The 19917-nt window shown below is 45.1% G+C and overlaps 1 protein-coding gene across 1 annotated transcript in view; it reads right to left on the bottom strand.

Moving 5' to 3' along the window:
* Nucleotides 1–19574, bottom strand: part of ITPK1 (inositol-tetrakisphosphate 1-kinase) — a 132605-nt gene extending 113031 nt beyond the window's left edge. The window contains exon 1 of the mRNA XM_083438773.1: nt 18514–19574. Coding sequence (XP_083294899.1) covers nt 18514–18608 — 95 coding nt within the window. The 5' untranslated portion in view covers nt 18609–19574. The remainder of the gene's footprint in view (nt 1–18513) is intronic.
* Nucleotides 19575–19917: the final 343 nt, after the last annotated feature.

Raw genomic sequence — 19917 nt, forward strand, 5'->3', positions numbered from 1 at the left:
TTGCTGGCTGGGGATGATGGGATTTGGAGTCCAACAACTTCGGGGGGGGGTGCCATGTTGACCACTCCAGTACAGAGAAATTAGAACTGAACCTGTTTGCCTAATAGCAAAAGTATTACTTAACACCGATTTATTAAATGCATACAACTATCTTGTTTATTGTTTATTTAATATAATTAATTAATTAAATGCATACAACTATTGATTTGGATTTTGATATGAGTTTGCTCCATTTATTAAGAGCCACAACTATCCTCATTTGAAGACAGGGCAGAGTGTTTGTACAGAGATTTGAAATTTATATGTTCCAACGTTTTTTATTAAATTAAGATTCTAGCTTAATGACTCAGTGAAGTGACCCTCAGGGTGGCAAAAAACCAGTGTTGAAAACTCAGGTATATAATCTACTTGCCAAATGGCACCTTAAACCTAGGATATGGTCTCCACAGTGGAATGTCTAGGCACTGTTTCTTTCCCCAGTGGAATTTATTTCTCACTATTATTTTTATTTACATTATTATTACGTTATTTCTATACTACTTTATATTTTAAAGAACAAATCTCAATGTGGGAATCATGACTGGCTAATTTCTAACACTGCACAAAACAGTGTTAAGTATTATGTACATTTTACAGTGGTACCTCAGGTTACATACGCTTCAGGTTAAATATGCTTCAGGTTACAGACTCCGCCTCCTGCCAACCTCCGGCGGGAAGGTAAACGGCGTTTCCGTGCGCTGCTCTGGTTCACCAGAAGCAGCTTAGTCATGCTGGCCATACGACCCGGAAGCTGTCTGCGGACAAACGCTGGCTCCCTTGGCCAATAAAGCGAGTTGAGCACCGCAACCCCAGAGTCGCTCACGACTGGACCTAATGGTCAGGGGTCCCTTTACCTTTACAGACTCCGCTAACCCAGAAATAGTGTTGTAGAACTTTGCTTCAGGATGAGAACAGAAATCGTGCTCCGGCGGCGCGGCAGCAGCTGGAGGCCCCATTAGCTAAAGTGGTGCTTCAGGTTAAGAACAGTTTCAGGTTAAGAACGGACCTCTGGAACGAATTAAGTACTTAACCCGAGGCACCACTGTATAAACCAACAACAAACCATGGCTTACAGCGTTGTTTGTTCATGGTTAATAAACCACAGTTATTCCACTGGACCAGATTCAGATGATTAATCAGTCAACCATAATTATGAACCATGGCTTAGTGTTACATGCAAACCAGGCCTATGCTTAAAGCCAACCCAATAAGCTGTAACAAAGACTCTCTTATATATATCTTAAAATTACAGCCGGTTGATAGACACACATATGGTTTGAGACAGAATCACTCACTCAACAAAGGCTTTTCTAAAACACAATTCTTTTTTTTTTTAAAATATTTTTTTATTGCGTTTCTTTCCAAATTTTGTGCATTGCAAACATACCTACAAATTTACAAGAAACCATTTTTTTTTTTTTTTTTTTTTTTTTGTATAGCAAAACAATATAAATCAAACCAAAAAAAGAGTCCTAACTTGGACTTCCCCACCCCTTCCGATTCTGCATTCTTTGTATTAACAATGTCAGCAATTTGTTACCTTATATCATACCTTATTGTAACTTTCACATGTTATGTATCCAAATTCAATATATTATGTCACCATTTTTATACCTTTAAAAATAAACGTAACATGTTCAATTCATATTATCTCCTTTTCTCTTTTCTCACTTAATTTACTGTTCACTTAATCATAGTTGCTAAAGCATATCATTTCCAAATCATGCATAATCTTAAGATTCATACAGCTTATAATACTTTTGCAAATAATCTTTAAATTTTTTCCAGTCCGCCTCAATTGTTTCTACATCCACATCTCGGATTCTGCCGGTCAATTCAGCTATCTCCATGTAATCCATCAACTGCGTCTGCCATTCCTCCAGCGTGGGTAGATCTTGTGTCTTCCAGTTCTTAGCGATGAGTATTCTTGCTGCTGTACTAGCATACATAAACAAAATTCTGTCCTTCTTTAACACTCTCTGGTCCACCATGCCCAACAGGAAGGCCTCTGGTTTCTTGGGAAAGGTATACCTAAATACCTTTTTCAACTCATTATAAATCATTTCCCAAAAGGCCTTAACCCTTGGGCAAGTCCACCAGAGGTGAAAGAATGTCCCCTCTGCTTCTTTGCACTTCCAACATTTGTTGTCAGACAGGTGATGTATCTTAGCTAACTTGACTGGGGTCATGTACCACCGGTATATCATTTTCATGATGTTTTCCTTCAAGGCAGTACTTGCCGTGAATTTCATTCCGGTGTTCCATAACCTTTCCCAGTCTTCAAACATAATGTTGTGTCCAACATCCTGTGCCCATTTAATCATAGCAGATTTAACTATCTCATCCTGTGTATTCCACATAAGCAGCAAGTTATACATTCTAGATAACAGCTTTGTCTTTGGTTCTAACAATTCTGTCTCTAGTTTCGACTTTTCCACCTGGAATCCAACTTTTTTATCCATTTTGAAAACCTCTTGAATTTGAGCATAATGTAACCAATCTCGCACCTTGTTTTTTAATTTCTCCTGGCTCTGCAGCTTCCAATTGTCTCCAATTTTTTCAATTAGTTCCCAATATTTCGGCCAGTAGGCCTCCATATTGGGTCTTTTTCGGGCCTTGGCCTCCACTGGTGATAACCACCTCGGAGTTTTACTCTCTAGTAGGTCTTTATATTTCATCCAGACTGCAAAAATTGCTTTTCTGACAATGTGGCTTTTAAACAATTTATGTACTTTAACCTTGTCGTACCATAGGTATGCGTGCCAACCAAAAGCATTATTAAATCCTTCCAGATCTAGGACATCAGTGTTTTCCAACAAAAACCAATCTTTCAGCCAGCAGAAGGCTGCAGCCTCATAGTACAACCTCAAGTCCGGCAGGGCAAACCCCCCTCTTTCTTTTGAATCTGTTAGTATTTTAAACTTTATTCGGGGCTTTTTGCCCTGCCAGATAAATCTAGATATGTCCTTCTGCCATTTTCCAAAACAATCCACTCTGTCCACGATCTGCAAGGTTTGAAACAAAAATAACATTTTCGGCATCTAAAACACAATTCTTGCCAATGGAACTTGTTTGATAAGCTTCAACACATTTAAAGTCTGATCCTACGCAATATTAGGCACACTCAACCCCTTTGAAAGCCACAGGTGGAAGGTGCAAGCCCTTTTAGGAGAACAATAACCCAAAAACAGAGGGAGGATGAGCAGCTGCAATGGCAGCTACTATTCCTCCTCACCACTAGGGGCAGAAGTGGCTGATGGACTGGCAGTGTGGGAAAATGAGTAACTTGTACAGCAGCCATTTTCACCAAAAGGTTCAGAGCTCTCACCTGACCAGTGGAGCTATGAGCCTTTGACTGAAAACAAAAACCCAACAGGAACTTCCAGAGTTGTTCCTTCTCTTTACTACCATGGCAATTTTGGAGTTTCTAGACAGTCAGAATTAGCTTGTGGTACACAAGGCAGTTCCTGACCACTCCAAACCCACCCTTACATTGCCTACATTAAGAAAACGTCCAGAAAACTAAATGCCAACTAAGTTAGACTCAAAGTAGACCCACTGAAATTGACAAGCCTAAGTGTCTTTTCATTTCAGGTGATCCACTAGATACAGCCCCATGTGACTGATTTACTCAGGTCCTGGTTGTAGGCTTCCTAGAGACATCTGGTTGCCCAATGAAAATACCAGGATATTGGACAAGATCCAACAGAGCTCTCCCTATGTTCCTAGTCTGGAGGGTTCCTTTTTCACTGACGGAATCACTACCAAATCTGAATTTTTCCATCTTGCTTGCAAGCTTCCAATAGCTTCCCCTGGTTGGCCACTGTGAGAAGAGACTGCTGGCCTCCAGTTTGGTTCATCAGGGCTCTTATCATGTCCTTAATTCCCAGCATGGTGATAATGTCAAGATTAGATAAAATATATTACATGCTATTCAAGTACAAGAACTTCATTAACCCTGATGAACTATACTGAACTCTAAGGAAACCAAAGTTGCACTGCCTTATCCGGTTGTGCAATGAAATTTTTTTACCCACATACATGGAAAAGATTAGCATCTTTAAACTAGTAAGTAGCAGCTACTCAGATATTTTAAGAGGATTCCTGCACTTACTTTATCCTAATACGGAAGGACCAGTTACCATTTTTCGCACACTATATGAATGAAGTACAAAACACTGCATTTCAAAACCTTAAGTGTTCAGGTACTGCAAACCTTCAGTTTGAGTAATGATCTGAATGTCTGTGTTACGGCTGCAGGAACAGCTAAATGATTGCAGGATCACTCGGGTGATTTTGCTCATTCTCAATGGACAGGTCCCAGAGGGTGGTTGCTTCTGATCTCCATGGGACTTTTTCTACAATGCCAGATTCCAAAGAAACAAAAGCCTCATGGAGACTTACTGTATTTCACGCAATCCCTTAACCATGCATTAGAGATAGGATCTGCAAAAAAAATAAAACCACCCTTCCTATTTCTTATAGACATCTGCTAACCATGGTGTATGCCAATGATATGCCAAGTAAAACCTAACAACTGTTACCTGAAGGAGAAGAAAACCTGATCTGCAAGCCAGATTCACCCCAGGATTTCAAACTTTGGTTAAAGCTAACCATGGATGACATTAACTTTGATGCAGGGGCAATACTGATGTGACAGTGGTGAGGAACTGAGGAATCCATGCAGGAAAGAGAAGGAGGGAATTTACAAACACATAAACATTGCCCTGGTTTGCACATACCACTAAGCCAAACTGCGGCTTAGTGTGAATGAGTAAACCAGTGGGTACACAGAGCAAAAATCACAGCTGCTATACTCCTCCCCCAGTCCTGTTACCCAGAGCTAAGCCATGGTTTGGCTTACCATTATGTGCAAACCAAGACTCATTATATGCCTTGCTCCAAACTTGCCGTGAGTATAGCCAAGGTTTGTTCTTGACTTATTGCTAATGGTTTGTTTCAAGTGAAACAAACTACAGTGGTACCTCTGGTTATGTACTTAATTCATTCCGGAGGTCCGTTCTTAACCTGAAACTGTTCTTAACCTGAAGCACCACTTTAGCTAATGGGACCTCCTGTTGCCGCACCGCCGTGCGATTTCTGTTCTCATCCTGAAGCAAAGTTCTTAACCCAAGGTACTATTTCTGGGTTAGCGGAGTCTGTAACCTGAAGCGTATGTAACCTGAAGCGTATGTAACCCAAGGTACCACTGTATAAGCCCAGGCTCACATGCAACACTTAGCTCCAAGGAGAATGGAAACAGCAGGACCAAGAGGAGAATGAAACAGCTGCAATTTTCGCTCTGTATACACCAACGCTTATTCACTTGTGCCAAGCCATAGTCTGAGGTAATGCTACATGCAAAATGCACCATGATGCACATAGTGTACAGAATGCTATACCTCTCTTACCTTTTCCCCAAAGCTATGGAACCACTTTCCCCTACATACTAGACAAACCTGAATTTTAGGAGGAAGGCAAGAACTCTTTATTGTGAGTCATTTCCTGCAGATGAGGCTAAACTGGCAGATGGCCTGGATTTCAACAACAAACACGCCAACCTTACACCAGCCGCATGGGTGTTAAGATTTAGATTTCAGTGAGGTGGGACAACAGGTCAAAAGTAGATGAAGATGGGACAGCATTTGTAGATTCCTGCATCAGACAAGAATCCGAGACACCAGGATTCAAATCCCCACTTAGACATGATGCTCATTGGGTGACCTTAAGCCAGTCACTGCCTCTCAGCCTAATCTACCTCAAAGGGTTGTTGTGGGAATTAGAAAAGGAGGAGAACCACATACGTCCCCTGGGGCTCCTTGAAGAAAAGGTGGGGTAAAAATGCAATAAGTAAATATGTAAATGGGCAGCTCCATAAGGTAACAGGGATTCTCCACAAAGGCACAGGCCATGACACACTGCGAGAAAGCAATTAAATTCAGCATTTGGAAAAGATACTCTGCAATGCAAGTTTACTAGCCATGGTGTATATTCCCACTGGATGCAAGAAGCTAGCATAATGCAGACACTGTTAGCTCTCTCACCTATCCTTTGTCACAGAATTTTCAGAATTTCATATTCAACAGCACACACTTAGTTCTTGGCATTGCATAACGCCAACAGCTCACTGCCTGGTTGTTGCAGGGTGTAACGCAATATGCTCCTTCCTCCAAAAGAGAAACAAAAGGGCTGAGGAACATTATATACTCGTGGCATATAAAAGCTATTTGCGGACTTTTATGGGGAGAAAAGGGCAAATCTAAAATATCCCAACCTATTTCTTTGACTTTACGGACAAACCTGTTCTGTGGCTAAGTTAAGCCAGTTCATTTATACAATGTGGTCTTATATGAAGCCACGACAATATTTAACAATATAGAAAGGAACCTCAGAAACTACCTTATTCAGGCATCAGACCATAGGTTCATCTAGCTTAGCACAGTTTCCTTAGTACAGCATCAGGATTTCAGAGGAGAGGGGTCTTTCTCAGTCCTATGGTGCCTCAGGTGCCATGGTCTGATCACTACGCTCTGAAAGCCAGGATTGATTTTCCACCCCCAACCTGCTTAGGTGGCGAGCCAATTTGGGCTCGCCCGCAGAGGCTGATGGACCCTGATAGATTCCGTCAGGCCTTGCGGGACCTTGCTCCCCCTGGCGACTCATTGACTGAGCTTGTTGAGGGCTGGAATATCCAGCTCCTAGCAGCCATCGATGAGATCACACCTAAGCGCCCTCTGCGACCCCGCAGAAACTGGGCTCCCTGGTTTACCGAGGAGCTTCGGAAAATGAAGCGGGACCTCGGACGGCTAGAGCGAGTATGGCGGGGTGCCCGTGACGGAGCCTCAAGAACATCTTATAGGGTTTTTATGAAAACCTACAAGATGGCAGTGAAGGCCGCTAAGAAGTCCTACTTCTCGGCCTCCATTGCCTCCGCTAGCTCTCGCCCGGCGCAATTATTTAGTATAATTAGGTCTTTAACGTCCCTTGAAGGACAGCCAAATTTAAATAACAATTTGACACACAGCTGTGAGGCATTTGCGAGCTTTTTTTGCGGAGAAGGTCCTGTTGCTCCGCCATGACCTCCCTGCCAATTTGGATACAATAAAGGAACTGGAGGCCCCTTGACTGTCCTCGGGTCCAGTATTGGACCACTTTGACCGGATATCCCCAGCCGATGTGGACAGACTCCTCCGAGCTGGAAAGCCCACCACCTGTCCTCTTGATCCGTGCCCGTCTTGGCTGATTAGAGCGTGTCCAGACGAGGTGCGGGCGCCCCTGGGTGATATCATCAATTTGTCCCTTGGCACCGGGATATTCCTAGGGGAACTGAAGGAGGCAGTGGTGCGTCCGCTCTTAAAGAAAACATCATTAGATCCCTTAGATCTATCCAATTACCACCCGCTTTCGAATCTTCCATTCCTGGGTAAGGTGATTGAGAGAGCGGTTGCTGAACAGCTTGGTAGGTTTCTGGATGAAACATCGGCTCTCGATCCATTCCAGTCCGGCTTCCGCGCTGGTCATGGGACCGAGACGGCTCTGGTCACCCTAACAGATGATCTCTGCAGGCAGCTGGATCGAGGCGGGTTGGGGGTCGATCACGAACTCACGGTGGCCTTGCTGACGTGGGGATCCAGGGCACAGTCCTTCAATGGCTGCACTCGTTTCTCTCTGGTCGGGGACAGAGGGTGGCGCCGGGGGGGGGGGGGGAATTGTCATCGCGCCACTCCTTGGTGCGTGGAGTGCCTCAGGGTGCAATTCTCTCCCCGATGCTTTTTAACATCTTTATGCGCCCCCTCGCCCAGCTTGTCCGGAGTTTTGGGCTGGGTTGCCATCAGTATGCCGATGACACCCAACTCTATCTGTTGATGGATGGCCATCCTGACTCGGCCCCAGACACACTGACCAGATGTCTGGAAGCTGTGGCTGGATGGTTACATGGGAGCAGTTGAAGTTAAATCCTTCGAAGACAGAGGTCCTCTGGCTGGGACGGGGCGATATGGGATTGAGGGGGCAACTCCCATCTCTTGTGGGGGTGCAATTAGTGCCAGCATCGTCCGTTAAGAGTTTGGGTGTAATCTTCGATACCTCCCTCTCTATGGAGGCGCATATTACAGCTATAACAAAAGCGGCATTTTTTCATCTCTGCCAAGCTAAGCAGTTGGCTCCTTATCTCTCTCACCCTGACCTAGCCACTGTGATCCACGCGATGGTCACCTCCAGATTGGATTATTGTAACTCGCTCTACGTGGGGCTGCCCTTGAGACTGACCCAGAAACTCCAGCGGGTGCAGAATGCCGCGGTGAGACTCCTTATGGGGTCTTCGCTACAAGATCATATTCATCCGGTACTATACCAGCTGCACTGGCTCCCGGTGGAGTACAGGATCAGGTTTAAGGTTCTGGTTTAAACCTTTAAAGCCCTATACGGTCTAGGACCCTCGTACCTACGGGACCGCCTCTCCTGGTATGTCCCACAGAGAAATTTACGGTCTGCAAATAAAAACATCCTGAAGATCCCAGGCCACAGAGAGGTTAGGCTGGCCTGAACTAGAGCCAGGGCTTTCTCGGCCGCGGCTCCAATCTGGTGGAACGCTCTGTCACAAGAGACTAGGGCCCTGCGGGACCTGACATCTTTCCGCAGGGCCTGCAAGACACAGCTGTTCCACCAGGCCTTCTGTCACGGCGCAGCCTGACCCCCTCCTCTGGCAATCTGCACAGAATTTTGCTTAATGATTGCCATCAATTTGATTTTAATTAATTTTATAATGAATGTTTTTAGAATGCTGGATTATTTTGATTGTTGTTAGCCGCCCTGAGCCCAGTTTCGGCTGGGGAGGGCGGGATATAAATAAAATTTATTAATTATTATTATTATTATTATTATTATTATTAGAGATGCCAGGGAACTGAACCCACAATCCTCCACTTGAAGAAAACGGCTCCATATACAGTGGTACCTCTGGTTACGTACTTAATTCGTTCTGGAGGTCCGTTCTTAACCTGAAACTGATCTTAACCTGAATAACCACTTTAGCTAATGGGGCCTCCTGCTGCTGCCACACTGCCACCATGCAATTTCTGTTCTCATCCTGAAGCAAAGTTCTTAACCCGAGGTACTATTTCTGGGTTAGCGGAGTCTGTAACCTGAAGCATCTGTAACCTGAAGCGTATGTAATCTGAGGTACCACTGTACTTATCGTTCAGCAGCAGAGTGTATAGCTTTGCATGCAAATGGATCTGGGTTCAATCCCTGACATCTTCAGGCAGGACTAGGGAAGACCTTGAAGAAACTATGCAAGTCGTTGTTGACAATACCAAGTTAGATGGATCAGTGGTCTGATTTGGTACAAGACCGGTTCCTAGGTTTCGTGTGCGAAGCATGTGCCCTACCACCAAGCTATGGCAGATGTTTATGCTAATGGAGCAGTCAGCAACTGAGGGCCTGTGTCTCAAATCCGGCCAGCTGACCCTATGCTCTCATAATGACTACAGAGAAAACGTTCCGTTTCGACTAAGCACACAATGGCTGATTTCAAGAGGAAGGAGGAACAGAGACTCAAGGTTTTTTTTCCTTGCAGTTTCCCTCTCGCTCTCGGCAGAAGCATGACATCAGTCTGTAACTTTCACCCACATCCACCTGCGGTGATCTGGCTAACCTAGACAAGAGAGCAGGGAAGAAGAGAAATGGACTATGCCCTGCAGAGGACTGGCTTCACATTCAGTTCAGATACCAGCCATGAGAAGCTGGCTTATACCAGTATTGTCTATTCTACACTGACTGGCAATGGCCCTCCAAGATTTCACAAAGCGGCCTCTCTCAACCCTACTTGGGGGCTGAACCTAGGACCTTCTGCTTACAAAGCAGATACTGAGCTGTGGCCCACCCTCCTCATTCAGCCACATCACAACTGTAGATCGTTTTTCCGCCTGGAATTCAAACACCCTTATGGCACTTGATGAGAAAACGCATGCTCCATTTATTCCCGCGGCAGTGGCAATTCCAGCCATTTTACTGGTAGGGCTGGGCAATATATCAATATACTATCCAAAACCTGTTTGAAATCCTTATTGTGATATCGATTTCATAATTTTTGTTCTGGCAATATATCAGATGTCAAGGAAATAAACAACTATCTGACTTTTAGAAGACATCTGAAGGCGGTCCTGTTTAGGGAAGTTTTTAATGTCTGGTGTTTTGTCACATTTTTAATATTCTGGTGGGAGCCGCCCAGAGTGGCTGAGGAAACCCAGCCAGATAGGCAGGGTATATATAATAAATTACCATCATCACGAGTCATGGTGTGCTTTAAGGCAGGGTGACATGTCATCTAAAGCGGGTTTGAAGTCCATATCTTGATATCGGTTTCATAATTTTTGATCTGGCAATATTTCGTGAATTATTGGGGGGGGGGGGTGCTATGCAAAAATCACAATGCAGGAAAAACCGTGAAGCCAGTCAATGCCTCTACAGTAGTTCCATCCTTATTTCAGACATTGTGATGTGTCAGTATATCACGATGTTTAGCTGGTGATATATCACCATGTTGAAAACTTGATACCACCCAGCCCTAACTGCTGGTGTTCCGCCCTCCCTCCCTCCCATCAACATGCTGCTAAGCCGTGATGGCAATGCACGGCCTCATAGTCAGAGGAAGCAATGCTTCTGAGTATCAGCTGTTGGAAACTGCAGGAGGGGCGAGCGCTCTTGTGAAGCAAATGTTGAAAAGGCTTCGGCCTGCCCATTTGAAAGCTTTCCTTAGAGAGGTGAGGAAAGAGCTGTCCCCGTGTTAAACCTATTGTACCTCAGCTCCCAAATTAGACTGTAACGTAATAGGTTTCAAAGAGTCATCATCTCTGCTGCAGAGATCTTGCTTTGTCACAATTCAAAAGGACTCCATACAGAGGGAAATTAATCCATGCAGAGTATAGTATATTGCAGCGCTCTTCCTCAAAATGATCCGCCTTACCCCCTCTTTTTAAATAAATAAATAAATAAAAAGTTACGTCTTTGAAATGTTTGGGACAGAGTATTGCCTCCACAGGTATACTGGGGTCCCCCCCCCCCTTAGACTCAGCATAACTAATCACTAACTAACTACATGGTACCAATACACACGAAACATTAATTCCCTAGCAGACAGTGCGCAAGTCCCAACCATTTTGCGAAGGCGAGGGTGTTAAGAACAGTCACCACAGTGCCTTTAAAAAAATAAAATTAAAAAATTATACACAAGGAACTAAAGGTGGCACGATACGTTATCCACACAGCCCTGTGTAGTAGATTAGGCTAAGGCAGCATTCTTCAACCTTGGGTCTCCAGACGTTTTGTTGGACTACAACTCCCATCATCCCTGGCCATTGGCCAAGCTGGCAAGGAATGATGGGAGTTGTAGTCCAAAAAAACATCTGTGCACCCAGAGTTGACGATCACTGGGCTAAGAGATAGAAACTGATTTCAGCATAGCTCACATCTGAAGTCACACAGGTAAGGCTGAGGTGAAAAGCTAACGATTTCAAAATTGTATACAATCGACAGATTAAAGGCAAAGGCAAAGGGACCCCTGACCATTAGGTCCAGTTGTGGCCGACTCTGGGGTTGCAGCGCACATCTCACTTTATTGGCCGAGGGAGCCGGCATACAGCTTCTGGGTCATGTGGCCAAAATGACTAAGCCGCTTCTGGCGAACCAAAGCAGGGCACGGAAACGCCATTTACCTTCCCGCCAGAGCAGTACCTATTTATCTACTTGCACTTTGACGCACTTTCGAACTGCTAGGTTGGCAGGAGCAGGGACTGAATCAACAGATTACATGAAGCCAATAAAGGATGGTTTTCACTGATCTCTTAAAGCAAACTTAGGGGCAGGCTGCACTAAACTCAAAAAATGAAGTTTCAGAGAGATTTGCATATTTAAGCGTCTGTTATTTATATTCTCCTTGTTTGCTTCTGGAAACACTGTTATAGCACTACATACCAGTGGCAAATGTAATTGTTGCATAAGCATAGACCTGTTCTGTATACAGCAGATAAAAGACTTCAGTAATATGTTTAAGGGCTGGCGATTAGAAAGGATATTATTTTTTAAAAAATAACATTATTTTGAAAGGGGCAGTGTTTAACAAAGTGCTTCTGCTAGCACAGGAGTTTCTGCTTGCACAACATAACTTCTCCCTCTCCTCATGCCCTCCCCAAATCTGTTCCCAAGAGTTTGGGGGGAGGACCCAGAATAGATGGGGGGTGCAAGGAGAAGAGAGGAAGGGAAAGTTTCGCTCGCACAGCCAAAAGTTGTTGGGATAGCGGAACTACTTCATTGGATACCCCCCCAAAATATTTATAGGCTGCACAGCCCTCACATGGCGGTATATGATAAAATGAGATATATTTGTAATGCTCTTCCATTCTTCTGGGGAAAAAAGTCATAACTTTCTGCAGTGTGGGGAAAAACAACGAACCACAGATGAGATGAGAATAATGACAGGGTGATGGTGTTGTCACACGGTTGCCCTGTAAAACGTGAGCAAAGCATGACAATTCCATGCTAACCACTCGTCCTGGAACCCAACTCTCCAAAATCCATTTTCAATTCTCTACCTACTGGCTCTCCCTTCTGGATAATTTGAGCTCAGGAGGCACTAACACCAAGCATTAAACTCTTAGTGTTATGATGCCGGCATTATCAACAAATCTTAGCGCATCAGCATACCAAAGCATTTAGTAGCACCATTTCATCCCTACCTTTTAATATAAAGCTTGCAAAAATCAAATTAACAGCTAGCACAAGAAACCTCACAGTTCTTAAAACCAGGTTAAGGCAAATACATTAATCCAATCTACAGCTCATACTCGAGTATTAAAAAGCATCCTAGGGAACAAAAGCCGCTGTTCTTAAACTGTTCTTAAATGGGCTTAATTTTTACTTTGGAATCAAAAATAAACTCTTAACTGGCACGTGGCAAGCACCTGACAGAGAAAAAAACCCCAACTATCTAGTCTCTGCAAGTTCAGGATGGAAAAGGAAAGTTAATGAGAATTCCTGGGAGGATATGCAATATACTTCATAGCTATAAAAATGCTGATTAATGCTGGAGATTGTAATTAGTCTAATTTCTAATGCTTGGCATCTTGTCCCTAGTGTTCGGCACACAATGTGCAATAATTTCTAATCCAGTTTATATCATATACAAGATTCCAATCAATGTTTAATTACTAATTATTTTTATTTATTTATAAGACTATTTATAAAATGCAACGTCAAGGTGGTATGTAGTGAAATCATAGAACTTTAAAATCTTAAACTTATAATGTTTATTTATAAAGAAGACTTGTATACCGAAACATCATTTTTTTAAAAAAAATCCAACATGTTTATAACCATGCAAACATACAATAAAAGCCACATACAAAATAACAAAAAATCATCAGCCAATTTTTTTTTTTAACAGGAGATGCTCTCTTAATTGTCTGCATAAACCTGGCAGCATAGAAAGGTTTTTAGCAAAGGTTTAAAAGTTAAAACAAATGGTGCCCGATGAATCCCTACTGGGTAATCAATAATATACAGAACAAATGACCAACACTGAATCAGATCAATTCTCTAAAAAAGCTTGGCAAAGAAATAAATAAAAATAGAGGGTAGCCTATTAAAAAGCCACGGTGGAATTTTTTCCAGCTGAAGAGTGGGATACGGATGCTTGGGGGGGGGGGGAGGGGGACCAGAAGTCCAACTTCGGTTCCTTATGCACAATTGACAAAAGAAAACTGAATCTCTCTATAAAACAAAACATAACAACACTCCAAAAGTACAGCCATCATCCTCATGGAGCAATCAGTCAGTGCATCTGGCTGTTTACCAGAAGACTGCTGGTTCAAGCCCAACCAGAGACAGCTGTGGGCAGGATTCCTGCACTGCAAGGGGTTGGACTAGATGACCCCCAGGATCCCTTCCAACTCTACGATTCAGGACCGGAAGCTGCAATCGATAGGTTGCAAAAAATATTCCTACTGTTTGTTCCCCCTTTTCTGCGAGAAGAGGGCCAAAACACATGATCATCCTCCATATGGTTGGCTGCTCCCCCAATCCCCTCAATTTCTCCTCTCATCCAGTTCACCCAGATTGATTGCCATGACAACAAGTCATGATTTGTGCATGTCAAAGACACTGCGAGCTTGCACTTGGGAATGCAACAGTTGGCTATGATGCAGTTTTGCAGAGATTATCTACCAAAACACATTTGTAATAAATAAAAAATCAGTGTAGACATCTGCATGTTATACTTCTGCAAAGATTTGCAAAGAGTAGAGTATTAATCAAAGAGGTTCATATGACCTTGTTGAAAAGTTTCCCCAACTGTGTATCAAAATTGCCTCCATTATTATTTTTTAAAGAGCCTTCTCGGGTAACTTTTCCACGGTATGTTTAAGCTAGTGAGGCTGCTATCGTATTTCAATGTCGAGCTTTCTCTCTGTCCCTAAATTTTCAGGTGCTTGCGGGGGAAACACCAGAGTTGTCAGTAATGTTTTACTTACATAACGCTTCCTGGTATGAAGAACTTGACTTTACAGTTCTTATCTCCGATCTTCCCTACTTAAGAGATAAAGGGACTGAGAAAGCGGCATGCTTGTTCCTGAGAATTTCGTGACTTCGGTAGGAATTTCAGGCTGGGCCTCCAACCAGGTCAGGAGGCATATATCCAATGTTAACATACCTTTCTTAGATTTTCTATTGCACCTGTTTACAGAAACGAGCAAGGCTCAAAAGCACTTGTGACATCACACCCTGAAAATGCTCTGCAGATGCAGATCGATCGTTCCTTCACAACCCAATGAAGGAGTGTCTCCACCCCGTCATTCTACCACTGAGGTCCAGCGCCGAGGGCCTTCTGGCGGTTCCCTCACTACGAGAAACCAAGTTACAGGGAACCAGGCAGAGGGCCTTCTCAGTAGTGGCACCCACCCTGTGGAATGCCCTCCCACCAGATGTCAAAGAGAACAACAACTACCAGACTTTTCGATGACATCTGAAGGCAGCCCTGTTTAGGGAAGCTTTTAATGGTTGATGTTTTACTGTGTTTTTAGTATTGTGTTGGAAGCCGCCCAGAGTGACTGGGGAAACCCAGCCAGATGGGCGGGGTATAAATAATAAATCACTATTATTATTATTATTATTATTATTATTATTATTAACCTGCCCTGCTTCTCCTCCATAACAAGCTGGAACCAAAAGAAGCCTGGGAAGAGGAGCTGGTGGTGGCAGAAGTAACAGGGAATAAGGGACCATAAGAAATCAGCTTTGGGGAAGTAAGATGCAATGGAATCAGCAGTCATGCTGAAGATGCAGGTGTTGGGTGCATTGGTCAACTTGTAGTAAGAAACATGGCTGTCTCTGAAGGTGGATACAGAGCACAGCCATTATAGCTAGTAACATACTGTACTTGTGACCCTAAAAGAACTGTGTTGATTGGCATTAGACTGGGCTTTCAAACCATGATTTGGAACCAAGGTTTTGACATGGATCTCCAAACCATGGTTTGGGGCAATCCTGGTTAAATCAAGCCACATTTAGCCATAATATATATGTAACACTAAGCTACTGTTACAGTAAACTATGGAAGAGGGGGGGGGGGAATCATTCATAAGAGGGTGCACAAGAACCCACAGTGTGCTGCTCCCTGATCACCAAACCATAGTTTGGAAATTAGGGACTGTGACATCTCAGCTGAGCAAAATAAGGGGCTCGTGCAATCACTCTCAATGCAAGTTACATGAGAACTGCTCAGACACTGGAGAAAACCCTACCTACACCTTGAGGAGATGTATGCTTTGATACAGGACATAGAAACATACTGGACAAATTCTAATAAATGGTCAAACTCAATTCATAATATATTCAGCAAAGAGGAGGGGCTAGAGGAGGTTTGCTATCTCCTCCAGCTAAAAAACAGGTGGGAATCGTGGAAGAATTCAGGCGGCCACCATGCAACTTTGCATCAAATCTACCATTAACTAGCAGCCAGGGGTGCAGGGGTGCTCCAGCAATGTTTGAACTAGTAAATTATTTTCTCAGTAACAAAATACACGCACCCTGCCTATCTTATTAAGTGCAGGATTCCTGTTACTTTGAGTACAGATTCTAAAATTCCACTCCACCACTGCCTCGTTGTCATGCCTGCCCCTTGCTACTGTTTATTAGATGCAACTGGGTTTTAATTGCTTTCCCATATTACGGGGGGCTAAACACATCATGGGAGTTCGCAGCACTCCTTGCAAAGTAGCCGGACCCACGGGCTTTGCTATATCCGGAAAGGGACGACTTTTCCCCAGTCTGCTTGCCATCGCTACAGGCCAATGGGGCTGGATATATACTGTATATACTATTCAAACTTGTCTCGTGTTGCACTTGCTAAAAAGGCTAAGAACTATTACAAGCACCAGCCTCAAAGAGATGAAAGAACCAGATACTAGGTGGACCAAGAGTCTGCCTTGATATAAGGCAGCTTCCGGTGTTTTTAAGTCCACATCATTAAGTGTTCACACTTAAAACAAATAAAAAGAAAGGAAAGGGCTCCGTCTGAAATCCCGGAGAGCCCACAGCCTTCCCAATCTGGTGTCCTCCGGCTGTCTTAAACTACAAATCGCAAACATCGTTGACACTGCCCATTCTGGTTGGGGCTGACAAGGGTTGCAATCCAAAACATGCAGAACACTGGGTTGGTGCAGGCTAGCATAGACAGTACCAAACTAGATGGACCAATGGTCTCATTCAGCACAAGGCAAGTATTTCTATGTTCTAGGACACATCGAGTTGCGTAAGTAACCCAAAAGGCTTTCCTTCGACTTGGGAGGACATAAAATTCCTTCGGCATACCCTCATAGGGCACTCTGCTCACACAGCTAGGATCTGCTCAGGTTCCCAGATGCTCACATCTAGTTGAATATCTTCTCCTCCATAAACTTGTGATGCAGCAGGAGGGGGAACAACACCGACTATCCCCAGAATTTTGCCAGGGCCTTGCAAAAAGCGCCGAGGAAGTTCATGCATTGCATTTTGAGACAAAAAGACTTGGAGATACTGCTTAGACAGTATAGTCAAACAGATGAAATCTCTCCCTTTTTCTTTCTTTTTTGTTAAAGGAGCAAAGAAAGTACCCTTGGATTAGCAACACGGTCAGAATGTTGTCTGGGTGTTTAAGAATAAAGACTTGATTGTTCTCGCTTGCTTTTAACTTAAAATATTATCTGGAATATTTGATTTGGGGAATTCAGGTCAAGACAAGGGTAATAAGCAGCACAGAACAGTGGCTGAATAGAGCTGCAGCCACACATAACAGAAGTCATGGAAAACGGCCACCTTTGAAAAACAACTTCTTACAGCTGGCAAAAAATAAAATAAAATAGTGTTTAACCATTCAAGAAGTCTCCCAAATAGCCGTATGAAACCCCCCACTGTCTTCAGCGAGACCACTATATAACTCAACCTTGTGTTATATACCAAGACAATCGGCTCATTCATTTCTTCAGTTCTTAGTAGCCTGAACCATTATGTTACCATTTTGGTTCTCAACCCAAAGCAAGAGCCCGTCTTGCTTTCCCCATTAATAAGTCCTAGAAGTCTTTGAACAGGAGCATGCAAATGTAGGTTTAATCGAACTCCCAAACAGCAAAGCAAAGAGAGACCCTTAAGTGCCTTTCACATTCTTTAGGTTTCTGCAAAAAGGCTCTTGCAACGTTTAGGCCCATCTTGGCTTGGGAGAGAACCCTTTCCACGGCTGCACTTTCCAAAGGAGAAGGGAGATGAGGCTGTCATTGCAAAAAGATGCTTGGTCCAGGAAGGCAAAACTGAGCGAGGCAGTGTATTAGTTATTCAGATGTATGTGGCTCGCTCCATTAGAGAGCTTACCAACATTCTGTCATTTTTGCCTATTCCAGTGTTTAGGAAACTGCCTCGGTGGACCAGTTTACCTACGAGAGCATTTACGCCGCAGGAAATTCGCAAGCAACAACAAGCGTGGCTGCAACTTTCCTCAATATGTTATTCAGGAACCTTGCACATGTCTACATAATCCCCAAAGCCGCACATTATACCCCATCTGTTTTTGGTGAATCAGGAGAGGGGTGGTGGGGATGGAGAGGAAGCCAAGCAAATTATAAGCTTTTCACATCATCATGGCTTTGGGCACTTTCCTTTTTTTTTCCACCTTGATCAGGGTGTTGTTATGATTTGTAAGGCTGGATTTCCCAACTGGCAATTACCGAGGTTCTAAGCCAAGCTGCACTGTGCAACTGCTCCTTCAATTTGCTCACCAGACGATGATGATTAAGGAGCAAGAGGCCCGTCACATCCACATCCTCGGGAGAAGGGAGGGATGCTCAAGTGCCAAGTTAAAGAAGAGTCCCAGAGAAAAGGGAAAGGAAGGTCCTTTTGTCACAAACACACACACACACACAGCATAATAAACCGCCGATCCTCGCTCCTTACCTGCAAAGCTCTGCGAACGCCTGGAAATTCAGCTTCTTGATTTTCTTCTCGCTCAGCCAATAGCCAACCCTTTTCCCTTTCAGAAACGTCTGCATCTTCCCTTCCACTTGCACCCCGGAGCAAGTTATTCTTTTGAAAAAAAGAAGAGGAGGAGGGTGCGTGCGCGTCGGGAAAGGCACCCCGTATGCAAAAAGAAAAATGATGCAGGCACTCACTTGGAAATCTGCATATATCTCTCTATATGCACGCGCGTGTCTGTCTCTACAGGACACCCATTCAGTCTTTCTCGGGTGCCTGGGCACTCTGGAGGGGGAGGGGAAGGGCAGGTCTCTAAGCTTCCTGCTTCACATCTATTTGGGATTTCGCTCCTTTTAAGCAGCAGGACCCCTGGAGAGGGAGGCGGGGATGGCCAGGGAGGGAAATCTCTCAGCAGCCATCCGGAAACTTCGCCCCGCCAAAGGGCTTCTTGCCGGGCTCAGATCCTCCAGCAGCAGCACTAGCAGCAAGTTGGGTGCAACCCTTTTCTGCAGGCCCCTCGGCAGCGAGGCGAATCCCGGAAGGCTCCGAGGCGACGGGAAGAGCCTCTCCGGCTTCTCCTTCCTCCCCTGCCCGTTTTATAATGGAGCAGGCGCCGAGGCGGAGGCGGAGGCTAGCTGCTGCTTGCTTGCCGCCGCCTCCCGCCTCCCAGGAGCCGCGATGGCCCGAGGCGGCGGGAACCCGGAGCCTGGACGGGAAAGACCCGGGCGAAGCTGGCGAGTCTCCGGAGCCTCCTTGGTGCGCGGCTGCTTGCAAAGCCTTCTCCGCCTGCCCGCTATTCGCCGCCGCCGCTTCCACTTCCTCCCGCGACGCCGGTCTCCTCCTCTCGCCGCCCCCGGCCAGCAGCGAAAGGTTGGGGGGCGCCGGGAGGACACGCCCTTCAGCGGGGGCTCAGCGGGGCCGGAGAGCCCGGGGACGCGGCCGGCCTCCGCAAGGGGAAACCAGCTCGCCTCGCTTCGGATCGACGTCGCCGGAGCCAAAGGGGGAAGGAGAAGGGAAAGGAAGGAAACGGGGCCCGGGAATCGACGGCGCCGGCAGGGGGCAGCGCTGCGCGGACAGCGGCGGCCGCCGCGTGCCGCTTCCTCGGATGAAACCCCCGCGGAGGTCACCGGGGGCTGCTCGCCCGGCACGGGCAGACTTTTAAAAGAGACCCCGGTGCCTCCCCTCGCCGTCTCTGCGGAGGGTTCCTCTGTTCTGCTTCGCTCCCCTCCCCCAGGTGGCGAGGGTGCCTCTGAGCTCGTGCAGAGCGGCTCTTCTTCTCCCACTGTGGCATCACATGGGCATGGCCAGGATTTATTTTATGGGGTGGGGGCAGGCTTTATGTTGGGGGGCAGAAGCGAGTTATCTCATACCCTCCCACATTTCTCT

This window comes from Podarcis tiliguerta (genome assembly GCF_965153285.1).
Source record: "Podarcis tiliguerta genome assembly, chromosome: 1".
Classification (NCBI taxonomy): domain Eukaryota; kingdom Metazoa; phylum Chordata; class Lepidosauria; order Squamata; family Lacertidae; genus Podarcis; species Podarcis tiliguerta.